A 27,013-nucleotide genomic window follows, 5' to 3' on the forward strand; every position below is an offset into this window, starting at 1 on the left:
TCCGCCCTTGGTTCTGCGTACGCGTTTGCTTCCCCCCTGAATAATCCGTGATCCGTCGACCCTCACGATAGAACCCAAAACCATAAATTGACAGTCTACTCGGTTGATGGACTTGTATGGATCCGGTATATATATAAGGGTAAAATTGTAAATGTGGATGAGTTTGAGTTTTTAGAAAATTTATTTTGGACAAGAGAACGCTAACCGGTCGCTTATGGCAGTATCCTGTCACAAAGCAAAGTTAATCTTCTGAAAACTCGCTCTGTTTGAAGATGTTTTTATCCACTGGATGAGGTGTTAGTTAATCAGTTAAGGTGAAGATGCTGGTTTGCTCACCACACCAGCAGCAGCTGCTTTTGCCCTCTCTCCAATACTCCGTCTCAATCCGTCGTCGCAGGAATTGTAGCACCAAAACCAATCTACTCTACTTCTTCGTCCCCAACACCACCCCACACCGTAAGCCTTTCCTCCTGCATTCCTCCTCACTCCTCAATCAATCGGCCCAAGTCTCCGACAATGATAACAACAGAGGAAGCAACCAACAGATTCTCCGAGAGCATAACGCCAGAACCAGAGCTCTCCTTCTGCGCCACTTATCTGATGAACAATCAACCACGAGAGACGATGTAGAAGAAGCACAGACCATACCTGAACCACTACAAGAAGAAGAAGATAAAATGACGGAGGAAGAGAAAGTAAACTTGATGGAGATGTCTCTTGTCAAAAGAAGATCCCCTCAATTTGCTGGCTCCATCTACTTGCAGTCCCGTGTAGGGCCTGAGGGCAGAAACTCTCCTCCTCCTCTGAACCGTCTCTTCCGAAGAGGAGCTATCGACATCGATGACGATAAGATGTTAATGCGGGCACTTGAAATCCGACGTAAGGTCACCGTTGAGATTTTCAAGGAGGCAATGCGTGCTGGTAGGTTTCGTATTACCTTCTCCACCAATTTGGTCTCTAGGTTGCCCGACTTCATTGACCATATTATGATCCAAGCTGCCTCCTTGAAGCGCTTACCTGAATTCTCCCATTCCACCTTCAACATTCGCGCCAAGACCGTCATACACAACTCCAATGTCATTCCTCTCATCAGGTACAAAGCTTGTAACTCCTCCAGGTACTTATTATGTTGATAACACGGAATTCTCGCTCATTTTTCCTTTTCTGTAGGTGCTTGAAGCAAAATTCATTGAAGTATCCCCAGATTGGGAAGCTCATTTGTATGTCTTGTGAAAATCTCGAGTTGATAAGGCAGAAGATTGAGTGGTTGAAGACTATTCATGTGAAGGGCGAATTTCTTGGTGTCACGCTTGAAAAGGCAGGAGGGAATATTTTGCAGCGCAGCATCCAAGAGTTGGATGAGGTTGTTTGTTATCTAGAGAGCAATGGAGTCAGAAGAGAATGGATGGGGTCTGTCGTTAGCCGTTGTCCTCCACTGTTGGGTTACCCCATGGAAGAAATGAAAGCGCGTGTGAATTTCTACTTGGACATGGGCATGGATAAGAAGGATTTTGGCACCATGGTATTTGATTATCCCAAGGCACTCAGCTTCTTCACTCTGGAAGATATGAACTCTAAGGTATTTACTCATCATCTTCAGTCTGTGTTTATCAATTATGCTTGGTGCTTGAAAATGGTAGTTATGTTGTGATCCGTTGCTTCATCGTTTTCGTAATCATGGATGGAAATATTTGACTTCTTAGTTCAGGTTCAATACCTTAGGGAGTTTGGCTTAAGTAATGAAGATGTTGGGCGTTTGTTGGCATTCAAGCCACATTTGATGGGTTGCAGCATTGAGGAAAGATGGAAGCCCCTTGTAAAGTACTTGTATTACCTTGGGGTTCGGCGAGATGGTATGAGGAGAATTCTTACATTGAAACCAATGGTTTTCTGTGTTGATTTGGAGACAACAATTGCACCTAAGGTACACTTTCATTTCAATCTATCTGATTACGTTTGTCATGTATCTTTTTAATGCCAAATGCATATTCTAGTAGATTAATATGTGAATCATCTTTTCAATCCTGAAGCCAAAATAGATTTTATTTTATCAAGACTATATTTGTTGCAATATAGCAGTTAGCTAGACTGTCTTTTTACAATTCCCTCTGTGGAAAATGACTGTTTGGATCATGCCATTGAAATGAAAATTTCCAAAGCTTTAGGGATATTGTCCAAAATTTTTGGAGTTTTTATTTTGTTTTGCTTTTCCAATTTACTTTTTTGTACAACTTCAAGATTTCATGTATGAAATTCGGATGGGAGTCGGTGGACCTACTAGTTCTGCCCAAGCTTGGTGGAACAGACTATGTATCTCTTACTAATATATTCAACTTCAGTCACTTCACCATGTCGCAAAAATAAAACCCAGTTTTGTTTGAAGTTATTTTTGACTTAATTTGGGCCGTTTAAGATCCAAGGGATAAGACTCAAATACGAAGTGGCCCATACAATCAAGTTGGGGCCTGAAATTTGGCATGTAGCCAATACAGATCATCCTCTATCTGTCCAGTGGTTGGGTTCGCCAAATCAGCTCTGCATGTGGCCCAAATCAAGCAACCTATACTGCTAGGCCATTCAAAACAACTGTGTGAAAATCTTTTTCTCAGAAATAAAATATGAAAATATCAATCAAAAAGATAATTTCATTTATAAAAATAATTAGATAATGCAATGATGTACAGTACCATTGTCCACCTCAGCCTATAAGCATACTCTATGGCCTTTTTCTGATTAAATAGAACTCCCAAGATTGAATTCAATTTTTTAAATTCAAATCAGAAAGCAATGGTTTTCTATTGTTGGATGGCTAAGTGCCACTGGGAGTCTGATGTGCTTCCAACCAGGCCTCCATGTGGAAGATTCATGTATATCCATAGCTTTTTCTCTAGGTGACTGACCAACAACCCCATATTACAAACGTAGACAGACATAGACATGGCTGTTGGTGATGCAGCTGGAATCCTGTAATGACATGATTCTGGCAATGTACAGATGAAGTGGCACTCCAGAGTCCAGAAATGGTTATGTCTTTTCTCCATGTCACACTCTTTTCACTTGACACAATCTGGACCAGTAGCCCTCTACCATGCAGCAAGAAAATTCCTTTTCTCAGACTTGCTTTCCCATCCCCCTCTCAAAGAAAAAAATCTGGAATATTGAAGCACTATCACTCATAGAAAAAAAAAAATGTAATACATAGAGGGCAATGGGGCTGATCTGGGGAATTGTCCCTGTATGCATGGCTAATGAAAGTCTCTGTGATAAGATGAATGTTTTCAAACTGCGATTTTAGCAGTCTACATAGTCACTGCTGGTTCACAGGATGGAAGCCTGTAGTTTCTTAACAGAAAAATTATGGCTGGCACACTTGTGTACCCATTCACTGTCTCACTCAGAGATATGGAAACCCATATAACGATCTCTATTTACATGGTCAATTTTATTGTAACACTACTCTACTGATACAAAGACTTGTTCTTTCATTGTCAAGGTGCGATTTTTACAGGACATAGGTGTTCGTGAAGAAGCAATTGGCAATATGCTAGTCAAATTCCCTCCTTTATTAACATATAGCCTCTACAAGAAAATCCGCCCAGTGGTTTGTTCTATTTTTCTTTTTCTTCAATTACTTTTTCTGTTTTAGTTTCTTTGTTCAACCATATACATTGATTAGTAAACCCACAACACCCCCCCCCCCCCAAAAAAAATTAAATAAAAGAAAAAGAAATATATAAATATAAAGAAACTACATCTGCTGATATATCTTTCAACTTGTGATGTTTCCGTCAACTGAAATTATCATCTATAAATGAATCTCTTGGATGATTTGAATGTTGAAGATATGATGTTGAGCTCATAAGTCGATCTTGTAATATCCCATTTCAACAAGGCTTTCAATGAAACTTTCTGGTGTAACAAAAATCTTAGATGATTTATTTTTCGACTTTTCGTACCATGTGCTTTGATTGTAGCCTGGCTGAACTAAGTCAACTCTAAGATCACAGTTGAGCTTGATCTTGATAATGCCACATCGAGATTTTACTTATTCTTAAAAGGCTCTTATTCAGTTCAGCTATCAGCTCTCCAAGAAACAAGGAAAATAGTTTATGCTCCTCTCTACTCTATTTTGGACATTTGGTATTCTCAACAATTGATTGTTGATGACATAATCTCATTGATTCTTTTTATGCTTCTGTTTCTGCTTGATCTCCTTCTAGTAGAAAACTGGACTGACAGGTTAGAATCACCATATGAAGTTACCTAGCATGAAGTTGTTGATTGTATAACTCAATTGAGTCTAAGGGAAAGGCTCATGTGATGCTTATATCTCTTTTTGTTTTGGGGTTGTTGATTCTGCAATTTACACCTGAGAGTTTGGTTCAAGACCAACCTCACATAGTCACATTTGCCAACTTGATTCTAAAATTTTGGCTGGATCTTCTTTACTCCATAATGAAGTTTATCTTGTCAGGTGTCTCATGTGTAACTCTTGTATAGAGGGGATTAATCAATTGTTTGTGCACTGCTGCTTACTGCTAGTCCGTGTGTTTTCTTCTTCCAAAGGTATATATCCATTTAGCTGTTCGTCACAACCTCACAACCAATGGGACCTCATCAACTCATTAAGTATTTGGCAGTTGGAGCTTGCAGCGTGAGAAGGGAGGACATTTACATAATATTTTTTTTGCTTCATATTGGCCATTGTGTAAAGAAAAGACACTGAATGAGGGCTTAGTACTCTCTTCTATTGGGCCTTGATCCTTAAACAACTAACGGGTTAAATTTTCCTGTTTCTAAGATTGTTGAGGCAGAAATTCACACATAAGCTATTCTGCTCCTGATTCTCATGTATATGAACGTCTGTACTCCTTTTATAGCATGTCTCATTTCTTTAGTAAATCTATGTATTAGTTAAGAAGATTTTAACTTCTGTTATATAATTTACTATTGCAAATGAAAAAGCTCTTTACCACTCTGTTGCTTCCCTTGCATATCATTCGTGGGAACAAGACAACTGTGTGTTTACCTGTGCCTGAGTCTTGTTGGTCCAATCATGGGTATTCGTTTCTGGGCATTCTTATCTGTATCCCTGTGCCTATAGTTTGTATTTTGGGCAGAACTGTCAATACTTTTTCATCCCTCCCCCCCACTCAACAGAAACTTCCTTTTTCAGAAGAGAGAAAGATATATCTGTCATAATCTGATTGTAACCCAGAAAAAAAGAAAGTACCTATATTATTGTATTTGGATTTTTCTTCTAGAAGTGGTTTTCCCTTTTTCTGCTCTCATCTTAGTAAGGATTTGATGGCTTACACTTTTTCTTTTCTCAATAACCATAAGAGTTCTAGGTGGCAATGCATAAATTATAATTATCTAGGATCTCAGATGCTTTTTCCTGTACCTTATGCATATGAGATATATGTTGCTGAAATTATACTAACCATTTCCTGGTGGTGGGTATGCTGTACAGGTTATTTTCTTGATTGCAAAAGCTGGAGTGACCAAGGAAGATATTGGGAAAGTGATAGCTTTGGGACCTGAACTCTTGGGATGCAGCATCGTTAATAAGCTCGAGATTAATGTGAAGTACTTTCTTTCGCTGGGAATTCCTCTCCATTTGCTTGGTGAGATGATTGCCGATTTTCCCATGTTGCTAAGATACAGTTTGGATGTCCTCCGACCCAAATACAGTTATTTGAGGAGAACTATGGTCAGGCCGTTGCAGGATCTCATTGAATTCCCAAGGTATAACTTTGTTCCTCACGTTTTTCAGCAATCCACAAGTTTCTAATCTCTTGCTCAAATTATATAATTGAGCAGCATATAAGTTTTAGTTTTGGTATTCAAACTAGGATCAATATATAGCAGAAGGTATGTTCTGATCATTGTCCATTTTTAGCCTATGGATACAAGATATGCATGTTTGCTGAAATTCTAAGCATATCATACTGTTCAGGTGTATTGACCGTATTAGTGTTGATACATATGGTTTATGAATGGATGCATATTGATCATTTCTGAAACTTAATAGGGTACCCAAGACCAAGAGCCGTGTGTCCTTTCACTTCGTTTGACATTTTACTGTTGTGGTTTCTAACAACAACAACAACAACTCAGCCTTATCCCAACTAAATGGGATCGGCTACATGGATCCTTTCAAAAACAAAGTAAGAGGAATGAAGACTAAGAAAAAAAATGAAAAAATGGGATAAGAAAAGTAAGTAATGGAAAATGAAAAATGAAAGTAAGAGGAAAGAGGATAGCCTAGGAAAACAGGAAAGAGAATCGGCTACATGGATCCTTTCAAAAACAAAGTAAGAGGAATGAAGATTAAGAAAAAAAATGAAAAAATGGGATAATGGGATAAGAAAAGTAAGTAATGGAAAATGAAAAATGAAAAGTAAGAGGAAAGAGGATAGCCCAGGAAAACATGAAAAAAGCTTAGAATGTCAAGGTTTGTAGTTTATAATGTCGTTTATACATTTAAGGGGGGAAAAAGCTCAACATTCCTCAAGTTGCGAAGTCCACCCATAAAACATAAATTAATTGGAAGCATAACTGGATTAAATCAGTTGAAAATTTGGTGAATGTCAAGGTTCAAGGTTTTAGTTCGGAACCGAAATATTTTGCTAAACCGCGAAATTTTGGTCGAAACCTGGAAGGTTTCGGTTATGATGGTTTCGAGGTCCAAATGGCCAAATTAGTTCCCAAAACTTCTAGGAAACCCTATTTTAGGCCCTCTAAACATAGTGGAACCCTTAGATTATAAAAAACCACATACAAAATGGTGGTTTGGCTTTAGACCCTAGGTTGGTAGTGTATGCAGTACGTTGTACGATGCTGTATACATAGAATTAAGTACTAGAACACACATAATTCAATTAAAACAACTAAAATATGCTTTAGGAATGAATAAACATAAAGTCAGAAAAAATTTGAGAGATGGCATCAGAAGATGATGTGGACCCTTAACTTGAGCTCTATTAAAGAAAAGATGACTTAAATTGAACCATTGAACCACCAGTTCAACTAGAACTTAAAATAAAACAAAAGCAACTTAAACTACAACAAAGTTGACCCGTTGGATTTTCTACGTTGGTACGCCCTTAATTTTGCATCATCTATGGAATGCATGGATCATTCTTACTTTAAATTATATGTATCTCCGTTTTAATAATTTTGGAACCATTAAAAATGTAGTGATCATTTCCCGTTGTAAATTAGAAGTCTATGATTGATTAAAACCTCCATGGAGTATCCTTGATAGCTTATTAAGGCAACTGGTTATGCAAGATATACGACCTTTTTCATTAGTCAATTATGCTTTAAAACAAGTGCCTTTATGCCTGTAAGCTTTATAATAAGTTTCCTACTAGCTTCCATGTGTTTCTTAATTTTCCAGCTTTGAACATATCCATACATATCTATGGTCTCTTAAAGCTGAACCATAGTTCTAGATCTCGGCGAGATCTCGCTTTTATCTCGGTTTCGTAGCATCTCGAGCCGAGATGACAAGCGATACAGAATTAATACCATATCTCGGTGGATCTTGAGTTATCTCTCGTTTCGGTTTGACTCGGTCGAACCAGACCTTATTAAAAGCTCATAATACACCATAACTCAATGAGATCTTGACTCGCTCTCGCCTCTCTCTTGCCTGTCTCGCCTCTGTGAAGGGGAAACTCCATCTTTGGGTCATTTTTTTTCTTTTTTTTTGGCAAATCACACCTCCAACACCTCATCAAAGCTTGATTCATTGAAGATTGAAGCTGCTAATCTCCTCCAAGCTGCATCTTAAGAACCTAAGGTAACTATTCGTCTCAAAAACTATATTTTTCATTGAAACATGATCTAAACTTGTTTGTTGACTATGAATTTTTCATAGAAACATGGTCTAAACTTGAGTTCTAAATATTGTGTGGAATAGCCTAGGGTAGACCTCATGCACGCCGTAAACTACCAACTTAGGGTCCGTAGTCAAAGTACCATTTTGGGTTTGAATTTGTAAAAACTAATGGTTCCACTGTGTTTAGAAGGCCCGAAATAGAGGGAATGTCAAGTTTCAGCCCCCATCTTGGCCATATGGCCACCGAAACCTACCATCGAGTTCAGGAAAAAAAAAAAAAAATACATGATCTCGCCGAGATCTCAGTTTCGTGGCCTGGCGAAACCAGTGGCAAAACCGAGACCTAAAACCTTGAGCTGAACTCACTTTGATACCAGCACTTTTCTCGTAAAGTATACATAGACCTAGTAAACTAAACCTACTAAACCTAGCAGCACCCACTCAGCCCACTTCTCGGGTTTGAGTATCTTTAAAACTTCAGTATGCAGATGGGATCCAAATTTCAAGTATAAAATCCTTTCGTCTTTAAACCACAGTTTCCTTCTTCATCTCTAACAGAGATGGGTGGTCTTTGTGGGGTAACTTTTCCACCTAGAAGTATGCTTTGGTTATTCTGACCAGTGAATGGATGGGGATTACCTGGATAGGCCACATGTCAAATTTAGTGGCCTACCTCATCTATATGACCCATTGTTGATGGGGCTTTACCTCTCTTTTTTCAACAGTCCCTGTTCTTCAAATATAAGTGGGTGTTTGAAGCAATTTTCAGAAACTTATCCTGACACGTGATGATGTTGGATTGGGTTGAAACCCATGAATAGATGATGACATGGTGCATCCCTGCTCCTAATATAGAATATTTCGTCTGTAATTTTTATTTGGCCTTTTCCTTCTTTCTTTCCCATTTGCTTTTTGAGTAAATTGAATTATGATTCTAAAAAGCAAAAGAAAATGGCTAACCATTTTATATTGTCAGCCATGGAAAGAACAATTGGCGTATGGGGATGATTCAGTATATTGTACTTGTGGTGTCTGAATTGACTTGGAGCTGTAACGAGCTGACTCATCACTCTGTGATTGTCACAAGTTGCATGTTAGGGGCCTGACTTACTGGTTGTACATTTGGTTAATCGACATTTTTATGAAGTCAGGTTAAACTCAGCATATATATTAGGCTGAATCAGGCAAAGACCATGAAAGAATACACTGCCTATGCATTGGGCAGATTCTGGCCCCAGGCCCAAGTCCATGAGTCCAATAGCCATTTTGTGTTCAATTATAAGAAAAATTAGCTGAGCTTGCAAATAAGCCAACTACATTGATTTGGAGTTGCCAAGCATTTTTCCCCTCTCCCTTTTTGGGTGTACTGAATCGCCAAGTTATTATGGTTAATTCTATGCATCAGAATTGACAGGACATGCAAGTAGATAATTTCAGTTTCTATATTAGACATTACTAGTATTTTTTGCATTCTTCGGAATCTGATTAGATAAAGTAAAATTTTGCAGGTTTTTCAGTTATTCCCTAGATGGTAGAATAATTCCAAGGCATAAGGTTTTGGTGGAAAACCGAATAAATTTCAAACTGCGTTACATGTTAGCAAGCTCTGATGAAGAGTTTAATCAGAGAGTTGTTGCCGCAGTGGAGAGGCGTCGAAAATTTGAATGTGGTGTGAACAATGATTCTGCTCCAGATTTTCATGCAACTAATTGTTCCACCGAGTGAAGCAGATTGTCAAGGAAGGAATGTCTTAACTCTTAACACTGGGAGTTGATGCAATAATTCACTTCTCTCAAGATGATAATATGGAGGTGCCTACTGGTTCAGAATGTAAAGCCTTAGGCTTGCCATAGCCGAGACCTGAGATCGAATCTTGGCTTTGTCATGTGCTGATGTGCACCACCTTTGCGTAATATGCACACCCCTCCCTCTTTCCCTGCACCTGTCTTGTGCACTTTGTATTCATTGGCAGAGACTTAAGGTGATGCATACAAATAGCAATTTCACCCAGGAAAAAACTGCAAAAACAAGTGAGCTTCTCAGGAACATGCTCCATCAGTCTGGCAAATGTTCATTGTGCAGAAACTGAGCATTCTCAAGCTCAACGTCTGTAAATCATACGTAATTCTCAAATAAAATAAGTTTGATTTTTCAACTAATGCATCATGCATGGAGTCATTCAGTAGCCTGTTTGGATCGATAGACAAGAACATGCACCATTTGGTAACATAAAGTGGGTATCATTCTTGGTAGCCCGATAGATCGCTTCTATAGTGGGTATGTGGTGCGGTTGGTAGAAGCCTGCTTTCATTCATTGGGGGCAAAAGAATTTGCATAGCAAACCTGATATCAATAGCCAACAAATCTTGTAACCAAGAGTTTGATAAAGACCAGTACATTGAGGAATTCAAGACAAGGCCTGCTGAGAAAGGGAGCAGGCAAGATGATTTGCTTGTCGGCGGCAAGCAGAGAAGTAGCACTCCTCCAAATACAACTTTGAAGTGACCTTTAACCATTATCACTGGACCAAACTCAAAGCTGTTACCCTCATTTGTAGATTTGATAGCAGTGATAACTTTGGCAGAGTCAGTCTCCATTAAAATCAAATCCACCCCTTCACTAATAGCACTGAGAGTTTGATGGATTGTGATTGCTTCTGCAACTTGAATAGAAGAACAGGGGCAGGGTTCTCAAACCATGAAAATCGCCAAACAATCAAAATTTTCTCAGAAACCCAGCCAATTCCACACTTCTTATCCTCATTCTTCCCAGATGCATCATAATTTATCTTCAAGATCCCTTCATTTGGAGGGGACCAATGTGCTGGGTACAACTACTTCGGCAGTTTGGCCTCTTTTGATCAGAGATTGTTGTTATCACATTCGAAAACATTAAAGTCAGCCTGAGCTTTCTCAGCAACTTCTCCAGGGACCTAACTTCCTTAAAGACTGGAGCATCTCTGGCTTTACATAGTTGCCAGTATATGAATTATGAAAGAAATGAAACTCATAACCTTCCAGCCTTCAGTCTTGTCTTATCCCTTCAACTTCTGCCATGAACAGACCCATTCATGAAGAGGCATATCTTTCAGATCTTGAATTATGAGACAAAACACCAAAACCAGACACTTCGAGCAGGACAATAAACTAAAGCATGGAAAGTTGTTGATACATTTTCACCAAATTCCGTAGCAAGGATCAACATTCATATCTCTATGCATATATGCCTTGCCAACTGCTAAACCTTTTGAGAATAGTACAGGTGAGCTACAGGAGTGACTCACTTCATTTTTATTGCTCCGCTCCAGCTCGCTAGCGCACATGCCCTCCAAGAAAGGCTTGAACCTTCGGTTATGTTTCAAGATTCAAAATGCTTTTCCATATTTCATCAAGGATGCATGCAGAAGACAGCTTGCTCTAGAAGTGGAAGGTCTATTCTGATTTTTCTCCAATTCCAAATTTGAAGACAGAAGATAAATGCCATCTTAACTAAAAATTTACCAATTCAATCACACCGCCAAACTAAAGTATCTCGTAGCTTGGGAGTAAAAGTGGGATTCACATTATTGCTTCCTTTATCTCACCTGGGAATAGATCATCATGCAACTCTTCTTTCCATACCCTATGGTATGTTATGATCAATCAAATCTGATACAAGGGTAATGTCACATTTTATTTTATTTTTTTTTTGGGGGGGGGGGGGGGAGAGAGAGAGAGAGAGAGAGTCCTGACAAGTTTATAACCAATCATTACTGTTTATCAGTTTTATTTATCCACTAATGGCTTTCCAAAATCCAGATCAAAAGAAGAGTATTCGAAGGAAAAATTATAAAACAATGATGTAAACATGAATTGAAGAAAAGAAGACCAACCCGACTAATTCATTAGTTCCTTTTTTTGGGACATCCCGAATGACAATCATATGAAATCCCTCCAAAAAGCCAGTTGCAACGGCTAGTCGTTGATTAAAAAACTATCGAGAAGAAAATGCTTGATCGAACAAGTGTTCCACCCAATGTCCAACTACAATCCTAACAAGGAGATGAGACCCAAGCAGCTTGGGTTTTAGGCAGCAGCATTTGTATAAATGGGGTGAAGTACATGTCCTTCTTTGGGCTCAACATGAACCCACTTGCGCCCACTAAGCTTGTGACGTTCAAATTTGACACATCCTTCTTTGAGAGCATAAAGGGTGTGGTCCTTCCCTATCCCAACATAATTACCAGGATGGAATCGAGTCCCTCGCTGACGAACTATGATGTTTCCAGGTATCACTCTCTGCAGAGTAAAAGAGTAAACAGTCAAGGTTGTTTTTAGTAACTTCAAGAGGAAAGATCACTTAATTAGAACAATATTGCCCACTAGATAAAATACCTCCCCTCCAAATTTCTTCACACCCAGATTCTTGGGGTTTGAGTCTCTGCCATTCTTTGTAGATCCAGCTGTCTTTTTTGTGGCCCAACGCCTGGGAATCAAGCTCAGTCCTCCTCCAGAAGTGTCTAAATTAGAGAGAAACCATCAGATAAATTGCAGCCAACAGGCCAAAATCAAACAGGTGGAATTCCCTCAAAAGGAGAAAATTTTACCACTTAAGCTAGTGTACACCGGAACATTTGTTACTAGCTCCCTAAGTTTCACTCGTCTGCAAAGTGCGGTGGCAAGGTTCATCACATTCATCTCTAAATAGAGGGGCCTGCAAAAGATTAATAGGATCAGAGACCGGGGTGGAGGAAAGGGTGTTACAAATCCATATTGAAACTTTGTACAAGCCTAAAAGTAAAACATATGATTGATTCTTGAATCTTGACAGAATTTTGGCCTTAATTGGAATCATATGAATTTTCCTCCAAAGGAGCTCTTCCTGCTTCAAAATTTCAGAGTTCCAAGTTGCTTCTGGTCAACAAAATAAAAATCACAGTAAATTTTTTTTTTTTTTTTTTTTTTTGGGGGGGAAGGGGGGAATGGGGTGGTGGATAAAAAAGGGTGCTATGAATAAATCTTGAAACTTTCTACTAGCAAACGATAAAAGATATTATCATATGAACTTTCCTCCCAAGCTCTTCCTGCTCCACAATGTCACAGCACCAAGTTGCTTCTGGTCAACAAACTATCCTTTTAGTTACTCCTTACCTCCTGTTTCTTTCTGCTTCTAGAAAATACAAGCCGGTAACCAGTAATAAAACAAATTAACACAACTTTGGCCATTCATGCTCAAACTCCAACTTATAATGCAAATAAGCCAGCCCATTGACATATGAAACATAACCCCAGAAATGTTCTTCCACTGTAAAACATTTCATTTTCATTCACCCCAAAAAAAATCCATATTTATAATTTTATATTGATATAGGATTAGGGTTCCCACAACAAGATGAACCCTCGACTACTGAAATCAGGACCAAATATCCCTGACTGGAATTAGTAAGGGGTACTTTAGGAGCATAGCTGCTGTTTAGGTCTAATTAAGGGTTTTAGAAAAGTGAAACCAAGGACTTTTGCTTAGCATTTTAAGGGATATATGGCAGTTGTGGAATTATTGCTACCCACTCCCTTAGCTTGATAGAATGCAGCTTCATCAAGTCAGATTCTCCCCCCCCCCCCCCAACGCGGTAGGTGAGATATCAAGTCAGATTCTTTACAGGCTTTTGAAACAGGATTGGGTTAACTTGCTGGAGATCATATTGAGATCCATGTGCATCATACAATGGTCAGCCTTTCCATCTGACTAGATTTTCAGAATTTCGCTAGTCCTACATAAATTATTTGGTAGCCTAGCACACCCTTAATTTTTTCATCATCCTGCCGAAGTGTTTGAAGTAGTTCCATAACACGTTCTTTTACTCTTTTATTATAAAGTAAGCAGAGAGCTCCACGGTGGGCAGACTCCAAAAAATAAGCATTTTCCCCTTATTAAAATGTGGAAAGGTCTGGTCTTTCTTGAATGAAATTTGGTATGTTCCATGAAAAATCTCTCAGTATTAGTCAAGCATCAGTATGTTACTTTCTTCGAATCGATCATCAGCCCTTTCCAATCACTACAACTTTCTATTAAACCAGGTCATGGATTTACCTGGCGTGATTGGTTCCTTTCCAGACTGAGTAGTCATCAGTTATACAAATTTAATCAATGGTAGCAAGATTTCATCTCATCGGCAATCTTAAAAAAAAAAATTATCATACAATTAATGTCAGTATTACAGGAGAGCTCCACCTGGGGAAGGAACTTTCCTTGAGTTCCTGGTCTGCATCACTTTCTCACTTACCCACAAGATTTACATAATTTATGACAATGCTATCAAATCTCATGAACCATCAAACTATTGTCAGCAATTTGAAGTTCCAGATTCTAACAGGACTGCAGGGCACATGCAACACCCTCAAGCAATCATAAGTTACATTTTTTTTTTAGTGAAAAACTGCCTAGGCAACTTTTAAACGTAAACTGTTGCATGTGGTTTGGTTTTGAACTATGAACTGTATCCTGGTTTTATTTGCAAGTTGTTTCGTTCAACATCCTGTGCATAATTATCTTCTAAGTTGTGTGTGTGTGTGTGTGTTTGTGTTGCGCATAAATTGTACATCGAGGGAAATCAGAGGAAATAGAAGCAATATGAGAGAATGAAAGCACACTAATGAATGAGACGAACAAGAAAATCCCAAAGGAATTGACAGCAAAAACGAACTAAACATAATTACTAGAAAGAAACCAAATGAAGTGACCTTAAAACGAATCCGCGCACAGCAGCCCCCCTATATTCCACTCACCCATGTATCATATTCCGCAGATTTTAAAGAAGCCTCTCTAACTTCACAAAATCTGAAAACCCATTTTCTTCTTCTGCTTCTTCCTGCTCTTACCTCTCTCTCCCCACATGGAATTAAGAGCTTCAGTGGCCACTCTAATACCTCTGATTTCCAAATCACCATAAAATAAGAGAGGGAAACCCTTCAAACTGAACCCCACACGCACAACCACCATCTCCAATAACAACAAAACCCCTCTTTCGCTAGATTCATTCCTCATATCACATTTTCGGAAGAAAAAGTAGATGAAAGAATCAGGGGTTGCAGCAGCCATACCTGAAAATCCCGCTTGGTTGCGTTCTCTGATTCGCCTCTGCGCACTGGCTGCTCCACGACCTTCTCCGTCGGCCTGTCGTTTGGCGGAGCTAACTCCTACTCAGAATCTCGGAGGGCGGCAAGTAGACTATAGGAAAGGTCCATAAGGTCTCGTTTGGTATTAGCGATAACAAAACAGAACCAGCATGGAAATTTTCTTTTTTAATCATTAATCAACATTAATTGCATGGTTAAGTAAAAAAATCAAATTAAATATAATTAACTATATTTTATTAGGGGGAATTTCCTAGATCTACTTAGATTAAAAAAAGATTTACAAAACCAGTAACAGTAAATTATGTTTTATATTCATAAGTTACTTGATTTAAAAAAATTTATCAAACCCCTATATGAGTGAAAAAAAGTTAAATGAATAATCTAAAATGCCCCAACATCCTTCTCTCTCCTTCTTCTTCTTCTCCCGATGGAACCAACCACTCCCTTAATCCAAATGGAGCACATCCCCATCAATCTCCATATGTCAAGTTCATTCGATGGAAATATGAAATTGAACGAAAGTGCCCCACCAAGCAACATTGAGGCATAACCTTGAACTTCAAAAACAGTGTACAAAGCAGTCCCAGGTACATCAGGATTCTTTGTTGCGGTGGAAGCCCTAGGCACAAAAGTTGCAGCAATCTTTTGAACAACCTGATATATAATACAAAGTCACGAAGATACAACTTAAAAGAAAATGAATTTCTCACAAGACCCAAGTTCAAATCAAGAAATTCTTAAATCCATAAAGAAAACAGACGGAATGCCATATGGGCAAAGTAAGAATTTAAATTTGAACAGAATTAAATTACTCCTAAAGCATTCACAATTCACATAGCCAGTGAAACTTAAAGCTATCCCTAGATATTGAGAATAATAACTTTCAATGTACGAAGAACTACTTCCAGTGTTAAATAGAATGTGGGTAATTGAGATTGGATGACAAAATGTTGCTTTTGGTATGATGCTTTGGAACTATATTTCGTACTCCTCTGAACACACACAGATACACCCGGGATGGTGGGTGATAATAAAAGATAACGATTAACCATAAATCATATGAATTGGGTAATGGGTATTTCCCGAAAACAATTTACGGTTCAGGTTCTAACGAAACAACAACCGATTTCAGGAAATAAAGCTTACCTTTTTTATGTCTTTATCGATTGCCGGAGTAGCAGATGAAGTAGTAGTCGAGGTGGACTCAATACTACTTCTTTTGCTTGGATCTTGGACTCCTCCGTGTTCTTCAACCGTCTCAAGGCCATCTGACGTTGCCCCGATTTTGAGTTTTCTTCTGTAACACTATATAGTGCCGGACTCTTTTATCGAAAAGATGGCGGGAATTTTGGTTGAGACTAACGCGTACATTTTCAATCTAGTTTTTCCTTTCTTAAAATCCTTCATAAATGATTTGCCATTGGAAGCCGGTGCCGGTGAGGTGGCCACACGTCCACAGACAGAGTCACAGAGAGAGAAGCTGGGAGGAGATGATAAAAGTGAGGTCGGATATAAGGAGATTTTTTGTTGAATTATTTGAAATTATAAATGATACATTACTCTAGCTAAATCTCACTACTGTTGCATCTTTCCAACCTGCCTTGTCTTGTGATTGTGTTGAACCAGTCCCAATCGAAGCCTCTCCATTTCTATCTATAAATGCTATTCCAGGTTTGAATCAACCCATTAGGTCCAAGCGATCCCATTGATTGATTTACAGACCATTCCGATTAGAAATTAGAGGGCTGCTATTGAAAGGAGAAGTATGGGGCGGGATTGCAGCTTGCAGGGGAGGGGGATCAAGGGAGTGGTTGGTTCCGTCGAGAGAAGAAGAAGAAGGAGAGAGATGGATGTTGGGGCAATTTGGGTTATTCATTTAACTTTTTTTACTTATGTGTGGGTTTGGTAAATCTTTTTAACTCAAGTAACTTATGAATGTAAAACATAATTTGCTGCTACTGATTTTGTAAATTTTTTTTTAATCTAGTAGATCTAGGAAATTCTCCCATTTATTAATCCTTGAGGATGAGCCTCAGCGCAGAAATACAGCTGCTCCTTTGTGATCTAAGTGGCCATGGGTTCGAGTTGAAAAACAGCCTCTACGACTAAGCGGGGGTAAAGCTGTGTACATTATGCTCCCTAGATCTTGCAGCGATGGAAACCTCGTGCATTAGGTTAGTTTTTTTTTTTTTTTAATTAATCCTACATGGGCTATATGGGATTCATTAATACCCTTGGACGTCCTCTATTCCTCAGATCTTGGTAAGGATAGCTATAGGAGCACATAGAGTTTTACTTCTTTTTATTTGGGGGTGTACCTAGTGCATGAAGCTCCCTCTAGGTATGGGAAGGTCATAATGAACGCAGCCTTACCCCTACTTTAAGGAGAAGATGTTTCCCAACTCAAACCCATGACCACTAGATCGTAATGGAGCAACCTTACTGTTGCACCGAGGTCCACCCTCTTCAGTGCCTTCCGAAATAATTAAATATAAACTGACTTCAGCTAAGTAAACAACCCTAGTAGAGTTTAGGACACAACAGAATGGCCAAACACCAACCAAGGTTGCATGCTCTTTTGCTCTCCCACCCCCCCCCCTCCCCCTCCCCCTCAAAAAATTTCTCCATCCCACCACTATGCTTGCCAATTAGTACCGAGGTTTCAAAAAACAGAATCGATGATCAAATTGGTCAATGTCGATTTCGATCCGAATCAACTAGAATCGATCGAATTTAATCAGAATTAGCCAACAATAGAGCAAATCGGCAAGAAGGATCTATCATAAATAATTCACTGATCTGATTCCCAATTTTTTAAACCGTGATGGACACCTCTCCTAACAAATTTAAACACCTTTGTTTTTTCTTTTTCTTTTTGTAAGATAAAAACCTTAATTATTACTAACCTAATAAGGCAAATGTTTTCAGAACATGTCATCCAAATGTCATGATTTGATCCAAATATTTTGGGTAAGTAGATCTCAAAGTCTCCTGCCTACATGTCAAATTTCAGTTTATGGAGTAATCATGTGGCAAATAAAGCTTCTAAAGTCTAGTAACTGTGAGAGGATGCACAAGATATACCAATATACTTGGACAACAACAAAAAAAAATTCAAGAATACATAGATGAACATGAGAGGATAATTGGAAATTTAAGTAAAAATTTAACACATGGCTAAATTTATAATGTCTACAACCAATTCAACAGTCAATGGTCAGAAACCAATTATCAACATGGCTCAAAATGATGGGGCATTCTGATAAAGCTTATAAGAATGACCCTGAAAAATGGAAATTTCTCTCATTTCTTTTTGGGAAATTTGGCATATTTCTTTCATTTCAAAAAGTTTTTATACTTCAGTAAAATTCATATTTTGGCCAAAATGGAAACCAAACAAATTTTAACTAATGGGACCGCGGTTTATTGGCTTAAGTAGCAATCATAGCCTGTTTTACAAATTTCTCTTAGCCCATATCTCGAAAGTTATCCCAATTTAAAGTTTAATTCACAAGCCTCGTTCTATACCATTTGAGAGTGCCCACTTCTTGCCCTATTAAGGTAAATAATCAACAACATTAAATGTGAGGTAACAAAAAAGCAGAACATATAAAAACATGTTTATGAAGCTCCTCCGGACTTCAAAACAAAATGTAAAAACACCACCAAAACTCCATGAGATCGCTCCCTCCTTTATTTTCAAACTGGAGAATACTCATGAATCAGCAAATAGGGATAGATAGGGTCGTAGATTATTGAACTGATCAACGGTACAAGCTTTCAGATCTAAGGTTCTCTGCAATCTCAGTTTCCCATCTGTCCCCATTCTCGAGCAGCTTCTCCTTGTCGTACAAAAGTTCCTGGAACAATAGAAAAATTACATAACTTTAATGCTCAAGCCAGGGGAGAGCAACTCCTGAGCTTCTTAAACAATAATGGGAATTCACCTCATGAGTTTCCGTTGCAAATTCGAAGTTAGGTCCTTCAACGATAGCATCAACAGGGCATGCCTCTTGGCAGAATCCACAGTAAATGCATTTTGTCATGTCAATGTCATACCTGTGCAAATGGTTAAGCTTAGAACTCTGTAAACGACTTTTGCAAATGCAGAGGTCCTCATTTGATTTGGCCCTGCTTTTCTAAGTGTTTCTATTCCTGCCTTATTTCTGGAAAATGAGGTCTAGCTTCCAACTTCTAAAAGGGATGCTTTAGCAGCAACCTTTATGTTTTATTTTTGAGCATGGGGAAGGGCTGAAGGGGTATCTTCAACTTTGGAAATCATTGATTTCTTAACTTGCAAGAGTGCAGCCTAGCTGTTAGTCCCGAACTGCACTTGTCAACGAGACCAACCTCTGAAGAAAAGAAGAGAAAAATCCGGTACCTGGTAGTCCTACGGCTGCCATCTTCTCGTTCCTCAGCCTCAATTGTAATGGCTTGTGCTGGACAAATCTGATCAAGAAACAAACCTCGTGAGAGGATAATAAGCAATTAAAAGGATAAATTCATAAAATTTCAGATGGGACAAAATCAGTCTTTAAAATTTTAGAATTTATTATTCGGTCATACCTCTAAAATTTTGAACATTTAATTAAATTCACTATTATGATACTCTTAAGACCTAAACTTCAGCCCAATCTCTCACAGGCTCGATAGCCTATGCATTCAACCAAGACTGCAATAAAACCAACCGATTTGTGCACATGCACAATGAAAATCCTCACCATACATGGTAGTTGAACCTCTGGTTATTAAAGAGAAACACTAAGGTAGACACAAAAATAAGCAGCCCCCAAACCCCCACCCACCGATTTGCCATAAAGGAGAAAAGTAGCACATATGCACACACACACAAGGAGAATAAAAATAAAAGGCCTCAACTAAAACTGATACACCACAAAAATAGAACCACTTCAAAAGCGTCATCCTGATCATCCTGCAACCCTCACAAACCCAACCTCCCCCCCCCCCCCAAAAAAAAAAATCTCTTTAGTACTTGAAAATGAAACAAGGACCTAAAATAAGCATTCAAGATATGATCTATGAATTTAAATTAACCAAATGAACTAGCATCCATTATGTCACTATGGGGGTATTGGTCTGTTGGGTTCTGTAAGAACGCTCACAGGAATTTTGCTCATAGAGAACATCACTCATCAACCATGACAAGTTACAAATTTGGCACACAAAAGGGCCCTGAACTGCCAGATGCATGTAGATTCATGCAATGAAGGTTGGTACTGAGGGAACCAAAATGGTATTTTAAGGCTAAACTTCCAGTTGAATGGGGAGCCATGCAAAGGCAGATAACAAACCCAATACACATGAATTTTCCTGTACTGCATGGTGGAGCCGTGGAGGTAGCCAGAAAAAATCCCCCTGATCATGAATACAACATCAAGACCTAAATTCTTACCGCTTCACAGAGCTTACATGCAATGCAACGCTCCTCTCCGGATGGATAACGTCGAAGGGCATGCTCCCCACGAAATCGAGGGCTCAAAGGACCCTTTTCAAATGGATAATTGATCTGTGCAAGGAGTAAAATACTTGTGATTCTTTGTCACAAAAAAATATGCTTGTGGTTTGATATCATCACAATCAATGAAAACATACATGCTGCAAGATACTTACCGTTACTTTTTTCTCAAAGAAGTACTTGAGTGTGAGCGACATACCCCGAGCCATTTCAGTCAGAAATAATGTATTTATGCTCCGCTCAAAAACTGAAATTTAACAGTATCAGAACTACCAATACAATTAGCAAATCAAAATTACAGCTAAGAATACCCCAACTGGCAATTATCCCAGAATTACAACAACATCAACAATAAAAAAAGAATAGTAGAGAATTACTAGAGCTCCAATCCTTCGACATCTCCTTTGCAAGTGTCTCTCTTTCCTCGTCTTCTGCAGTTTGTACACAAGAAAGAAGAGTTGAAAAAGAAACTGAGATGAATAACCCTTATTTTTCTTCACAATATCTATGGCAAGGTAATCAATACTGGCAATTTATTAGAACAGAAGACAAATAGAATTAGCAAGGGTCAATGCGCCACATACAACTAGATATATAAGAAAATAACGCACTTGCTATGGGACATGTACATACTCATAGAACTCCCATTACATTCCTTCCACAACGAACAAATCTGTTAAAAAACTCTATAGGACTCCACTGGAAATGGTAAGCTCATGAACAACAATGTTCGAACTTTCGGTCAAAATGGCCAAAATTTTGCGAAATGTTTCGGTTTTAACAAAGGTCGAAATGAAACCAGGTGTGATACCAGTGTCTTACCAAGTTTCAGTCAAAATGTTGCAGTTTCAGGCAAATTTTCGCCTATGTTTCGGGTTTTGGTATCGTTTCGTTGAAACCATGTGTATAAAATGGATGGGTTCGATCGAAATTTCAACCATGTTTTGGGTTCCAATATCATTCAGCTAAACTTCCTAGAAAACCTCAATTTTTTTGTGATTTTTGGCCAAATCACTCCCATATCTTTGTAATAAACCATGTATAATATTAATATTTGACATTAAGAGATGATTTCCAATTTTATTTTTACTCATTCCTAATGCATATTTTAATTGTTTTAATTGAACTATGTGTGTTCTAGTATTAAAATTTGTGTAGAATATGTTTATTTTCATGTTTATGGGAAATACATACACGAATTGCTTCTGGATTATAATTGGAAACCCCCTTTTCTGGATCCATCTCACATCAATAACTCGACCCCTTCCACCTATATGTAATTTTAGACAAGTTTCCTTTGAAGTGGATACCTAAATGCCCAGTATGGCTAGTAATAATCTATCTTCCGGGGCATACGATAATTCGTTTGTCATCTGAGGTGTTAATTTACCTACAAAAATATCACCCGTATCAACCCAAGATCCCAGCATCATAATTCCATTTATGTCTAAATTTCGGAGTAAATGGGCTTCTAAATGCGGTATTTCATTAATGATCCTTTCCGGACCTTGGCATGTCACATGAATCTGAATTTAATATTTCCATATGTATATTATAACAAGTATACAACAGCATACAACGTACACTACCAACCTAGGGTCCGAAGCTACACTACTATTTTGGGCGTGTTTTTTTACAATCCAAGGGTTCACTATGTTTAGAGGGCCTAAAAGAGGGTTTCCCATAGATTTTGGAAACTAATTTGGCCATTTGGCCCTCGAAACCAGTAGCCGAAACATGCAGCAGACCTACCAAGTTTCAATCGAAATTTCATAGTAGCGCAAAATATGTCAGTTCCGAGCCAAACTTTGAACCTTGATGAACAATGCCAATCAATAAGCTCTCTAATACACTGAGATGATCTCCATGGGCCACTACAACTTGTACGAGAACCAGCGAATAAAGTGAATTAGCACTTTGGGACAGAAGACAACAAGATCATGAATGAGAAAGACGAAGAAAAGGCACCATAAGAACTTTGAACTTGAAGAAGTATTATTGTATATAACAAATATCAATGACAATAAAGGAGAGAAACTAATTAAAAACAAACCAAAGGAAATCACAAATAACATGTTATTAAAATAATAGTAAAAAAATGAGATATTAGCACTGATGAAAGACTACGGGGAAAAAAAAGAAGGGAGAAAAGCGCGTCCCAATGCACGAGGCTCCCGTTATTGTAGGGTCTGGGAGGGGCAGATGTACAGTCTTTTACCCCCTGCTTCGCAGAAGAGGGTGCTTCCAAGTTTCGAACCCATAGCCAACAGGTTGCAATAGCGCAACTTTACCATTGTGCCAAGGCTCGCCCACTTGATGGAAGACAATAAATCACTTCAAAAATATAAAATGATGCAGGACAGGTAAGCCCAAGGTTTTGGTAAGAAGAATCGGACCCAGCCAAATTCCGATCCAATTCACCTCGAATCTGCTTATTACCTTGCAATCAATCCGCTTTTTGGATCGGAATAAGAATCAGCTAATTATAGAAGCCTCGCTTTACCAGTGATTGTTGTGATAGCAAGAGAGTTGCAGGAAGAGGACAGTGGTGGAGACCTTGCCTCAGTTATTCCGAAAGGTGCACATGGTTAACATGTGTTCATCATCAGTTATGTTGCATAATCTGTCTTCATCCAAGGTTACCACGTGTTCATCATTAGTTATGTTGCTGAATTGGTCTTTCATCCCACGCGATCATCATCAGCTGATCGAATCAGGTGGAGCGGCTTGTCATGGCCTTGGACCTTTCTAAGCAACCATGCCGGCACTTAGCACTCTAATTGGCACTAAGTGAGCCTTACTTGACTCTTGAAGGGTCTTGGGAAGAGAACTAGTGAACACAAGAGAGTTTGAATGAAAGAACTTTGTATTGCACTAGAGCTTGCTTACAAGAGCTTGAATATTTTGCTTGCTTGGAGCCTTGGCCAAATGAGGCCACTTCTATTTATAGGCAACCAAGGACCCAAAGAACGCCTAAGATCTGCACAAGTGTCCATCCAACGGTGGATAACTTTCTAGCTATAGGGACAAGAACTTTCTCACCTCCTTCATGGAGGATTCTAGAATCCTAGAGAAGTCTAGAAACCTCTCCCTTTTTTTAGCTATGTTCAAGTTCTCTCCAGAACCTTCTTGCTTCTAGAGGTTTCCCAAGAAATGTCTAGACTACCTACACAAGTGTGGAGAATTCTAGACCATGGATCATCCTTAGCCTAAGTGCCTATGTCCATGGGCTAGCAAGCTTGGCACGTGGGCCTTGGTGGCGAGCTGTTACAGGCCGCTCTGCTTCACATGACTAGAATCGGGCATGAATCAGAATCGGCTGATTCCACCGATCCAATTCCAACTCTTCAAACCATGAGTTGGCCAGAATATAAATCAAATCTAATGTTTCAAGCATGCATAATCCTACATTAAAACATGATCAGAACACATTAAAATTGAATACTAGAGTGCAGATTTTCAAAGCCAAGCAGCTGAGATTGATTAAATCTAAGGACACCATACAATCATGAACAGCAGCTGTTTCGAATGAGGGCTGTAGAACTTGGCTGACTAATAAAGCTATAGCACGACTGCATTAACCCCCAACCTTTCCATTTGCATGGTCCACTATAATGACAGAGAACATAGAGAGAAACAGAAAATAGATGGACAAAAACCTTTCAGTGTGGACATTGGATGTGAACTAATTCGCAGCCCATAATAATTTGAACCCTGCAGAATGTGTCCTGCTCCAGCCTACAAATAGTGTACATCCAACAACCTCATAAGCCCACAAAGTAAAAAAAATTACAAAAAATGACAGGAAAAAAAGTGTAGAACAGAAACTCGCTTACTGAAAAAATGTTCAGTAAATTGGAAATTTTAATGATAGTACAAAAATAATAATCGATGCGAATGGCTAAGCACCAACCATTTCCCCCCTTCCCCCACCACCACCACACACAACAACAAAAAAAAGGGAAAAGAAACATTTCTCCCTTTTTTTTCTTCATTGAGAGGGGGGGGGGGGTGATATTATAAATTGATCGTTAGATATTTCTTACAAGACTGAAATTCACCTTGTTTTTCGACCATCTTTTGGTAACAGTATCAAAATAACTTCTTCCCAGAAAACTACTACCACTTTGTTATAATTATCTGAAACAAAAGCCTTCATGAAAAACTAAGTCTCCTCTAACACAGTATACACCTAATTCTTCAACATTCAGGCATCAAATAACTTGACATAATCCCCAAAGGAAAGAAAAAAGACAGTTAAACATTCAGAATTCAAACATTCTTTTCACTATCCTAAACTTAGTGAAAATGAAAATTTAATTCATTCGCGAAATCTGATGAAAATCACCAGTTCAGTTGTGGGTGAGATTATCGATTCAAATCGATGGCATGAAGATGAAAAAGTACGCAAGCTAGGGTGGGAAGGAAATGCAAAGACCTGAATTAGGGAAACACTCACAGAAGCACCTAGGGTTCTGCGAATCAGAGATAGATTAAAGGTCAGATGCGATCATCTTACCAGCGGTTGAGCGCGAAGTGCTTGGAGAGATTTCCGAGCTAACATGGAAGCCATTGACGAATGGTCGAGGGATCTATGATCCTATGCAACTCGCGAGCGAGAGTCGATTCGAAGAGCCTTGAAGAGAATATTTATTTCTCCTCCAATATTGTTTTACCGTATGAATTTGAGCTTCAAATCTTGCAAAGCTGTGATGAAAAACGAAGACGGCGTAAATATAATTTTGGAGATGAAGAACGTGGGCCTAAAATGGACGCTCAAGTCACAATCGTATACCCTTCGGGCACCGTCATACAGGTATCGTTTGATCGAATGACTAATAGTAGTCAAACACTACAATTTTAATCTTAACCGAAACTTCATAGTAGCACTCGGTAGAGCTTCAGTGCATCATATCAGTGCTCCAAATAGACAAAAGATTCCCATCCAATGGTCACATAGGTAACACAATCACAAAAATGGCTTACATAAGTTGGTGTTATGTCAGTTTGTGACGTTTCCAAAAATCACAAGACTTTTTATATCTGAATCTTTTGTTCTTACTTGAGACTTGAGAGTTGAGACAGTCCACAATAATGTTTAGAGTACTCAGTACACATTCATGGTCATACACGGGATAAATATCAATACAAAAGGGTATTTGATTGAATTAGACTCTAAAATTTGACCCGTGACAATTTAAAACATGTTCTCTTTATCTAACAATCAGAATTAATATATCATCTAGTCACACGATAGAATAAATGCCTTGTGAGATTTGAAATGGTAACATTCCTTTGTGAAAAATAATATTTTATCAAATAAAAAATAAACAAAGAAGCAAAATATTCTTCCCTTGTCAAATTCAATGCAAGGAGTGGAGGCCAGGTAACTGCCTCCGGAGGTGGCAGTTTCTTTAATACATGGTGAACGGTATGCATCATTGTCTTAGAATGAGTGTCAAAAAGTAGGGAGTGCATTTCAGACCTTCTACTAATAGGTGAGAGTAATAATAAGGGAAAATTACATGATTAGCTACTTTTGGGTTTTCATGTACAAAACTGCCCACCTTATGTTTGAGTTAACAAAAATAGACAAAAACAAGTTAAGGTCGACAAAACTGAACAAAATAGTATCTCTTCCTCCCACACTTACTTTTTTAGACATTTTTACCCCTGTCATTGCCTTCTCGCCCAAGCATCCTCCGTTCCCTGCAACCCTACCCTTGTCCCTTGTCCCAACCACCGCCATTCTCTGCTACCCCAAGTAACAGAGGAAAAAAAAAGAGATTTTTTCATAGGGGAACTGCCGAGGAAGGAAGGAGAGTCACTGTTTTGTCTAGTTTTGTAAAACTAAACTTGTTTTTGTTTATTTTTGTTAACTCAAACATAGGGTGGACAGTTTTGTAAATAAAAACCCAAAAATAACTAATAATGTAATTTTCCCTAATAATTTTCCCTAAAAAAATCCGTGAGGTTAGTGATCTCATATTTAACTCCATATTATGTTATTATCGTTAACTGTCTTAATTCGATTCCATTTGTTATAATTATTGGCTTTAAATGTGATCATTGTTGTCCATGTGGGTTCCTTGTGATGTGAATGAACCCATTTTCAGTCAATGCCTCATTTCTGCCAACATACTAGTGTTTTATTTTGTTTTGGGTTTTTTTTTGTTTTTTTTGTTTTGTGGGTTTGGGTTTGGGTTTGGGTTTGGGTTTGGGTTTGGCGGTGGGGGTGTCTTGGTGCACTACCATATTGATCCCGAGTACATATGAAGTACACAATTTAATATTTCATTCATGACTAAAGATGTAGTGTCTGTTTCAAGTATGGTAAGGACTTTCATGGCACTCAATATGCTAGACACATTTCGTTTACATTTGTTTGCCGTTGTGTGTTTATGGTACGTGTTATGCCTAAAAATAACTATCCAATAAGGACATGCTACGTCGACAATATGGTACGACCCAGGACCCGACGGATCACTCCCAAGGTCCAAACCAGTGAAAAGACAGGTAAAACATGGTCTTGAGCGCCACGTGGCCAAGAAGAGAATCTTGACAATGATCTTC

At 38.6% G+C, this 27,013-nt stretch overlaps 3 protein-coding genes across 4 annotated transcripts; 1 reads left to right on the forward strand and 2 right to left on the reverse strand.

Annotated features, from left to right (window-relative positions):
- Positions 1 to 285: 285 nt before the first annotated feature.
- Positions 286 to 10,000, forward strand: LOC122662268 (transcription termination factor MTERF2, chloroplastic-like). 2 transcript variants are annotated; one of them, XM_043857848.1, is made up of 6 exons: positions 286 to 1,093; positions 1,171 to 1,579; positions 1,709 to 1,929; positions 3,499 to 3,601; positions 5,474 to 5,748; positions 9,358 to 10,000. In XM_043857848.1, the coding sequence occupies exons 1-6, from the start codon at positions 321 to 323 to the stop codon at positions 9,572 to 9,574; spliced, it is 1,998 nt and encodes a 665-aa protein (XP_043713783.1). In that variant the 5' UTR covers positions 286 to 320; the 3' UTR covers positions 9,575 to 10,000. The 2 variants fall into 2 exon arrangements, with proteins under 2 accessions (XP_043713783.1, XP_043713782.1); XM_043857847.1 differs by having other exon boundaries at positions 1,709 to 1,924; positions 3,494 to 3,601.
- A 1,586-nt stretch (positions 10,001 to 11,586) lies between these two features.
- On the reverse strand, positions 11,587 to 15,085 carry LOC122662678 (50S ribosomal protein L27-like). Its single transcript, XM_043858380.1, has 4 exons — positions 14,929 to 15,085; positions 12,435 to 12,541; positions 12,223 to 12,347; positions 11,587 to 12,126 (listed from the first exon to the last, which is right to left on the reverse strand). Exons 2-4 carry the CDS (start codon positions 12,523 to 12,525, stop codon positions 11,914 to 11,916), a joined length of 429 nt encoding a protein of 142 aa, XP_043714315.1. The 5' UTR covers positions 12,526 to 12,541; positions 14,929 to 15,085; the 3' UTR covers positions 11,587 to 11,913.
- Positions 15,086 to 18,490: 3,405 nt separating this feature from the next.
- On the reverse strand, positions 18,491 to 25,213 carry LOC122662575 (NADH-ubiquinone oxidoreductase subunit 8). The gene is made up of 9 exons (XM_043858240.1): positions 25,076 to 25,213; positions 24,960 to 25,036; positions 24,100 to 24,178; positions 20,818 to 20,871; positions 20,596 to 20,687; positions 20,378 to 20,491; positions 19,346 to 19,413; positions 18,912 to 19,023; positions 18,491 to 18,824 (listed from the first exon to the last, which is right to left on the reverse strand). The coding sequence occupies exons 2-9, from the start codon at positions 25,011 to 25,013 to the stop codon at positions 18,729 to 18,731; spliced, it is 669 nt and encodes a 222-aa protein (XP_043714175.1). The 5' UTR covers positions 25,014 to 25,036; positions 25,076 to 25,213; the 3' UTR covers positions 18,491 to 18,728.
- Between the last annotated feature and the right edge of the window lie 1,800 nt (positions 25,214 to 27,013).

The sequence above is a fragment of the Telopea speciosissima genome, chromosome 5 (genome assembly GCF_018873765.1).
Source record: "Telopea speciosissima isolate NSW1024214 ecotype Mountain lineage chromosome 5, Tspe_v1, whole genome shotgun sequence".
In the NCBI taxonomy this organism is placed as follows: Eukaryota; Viridiplantae; Streptophyta; class Magnoliopsida; order Proteales; family Proteaceae; genus Telopea; species Telopea speciosissima.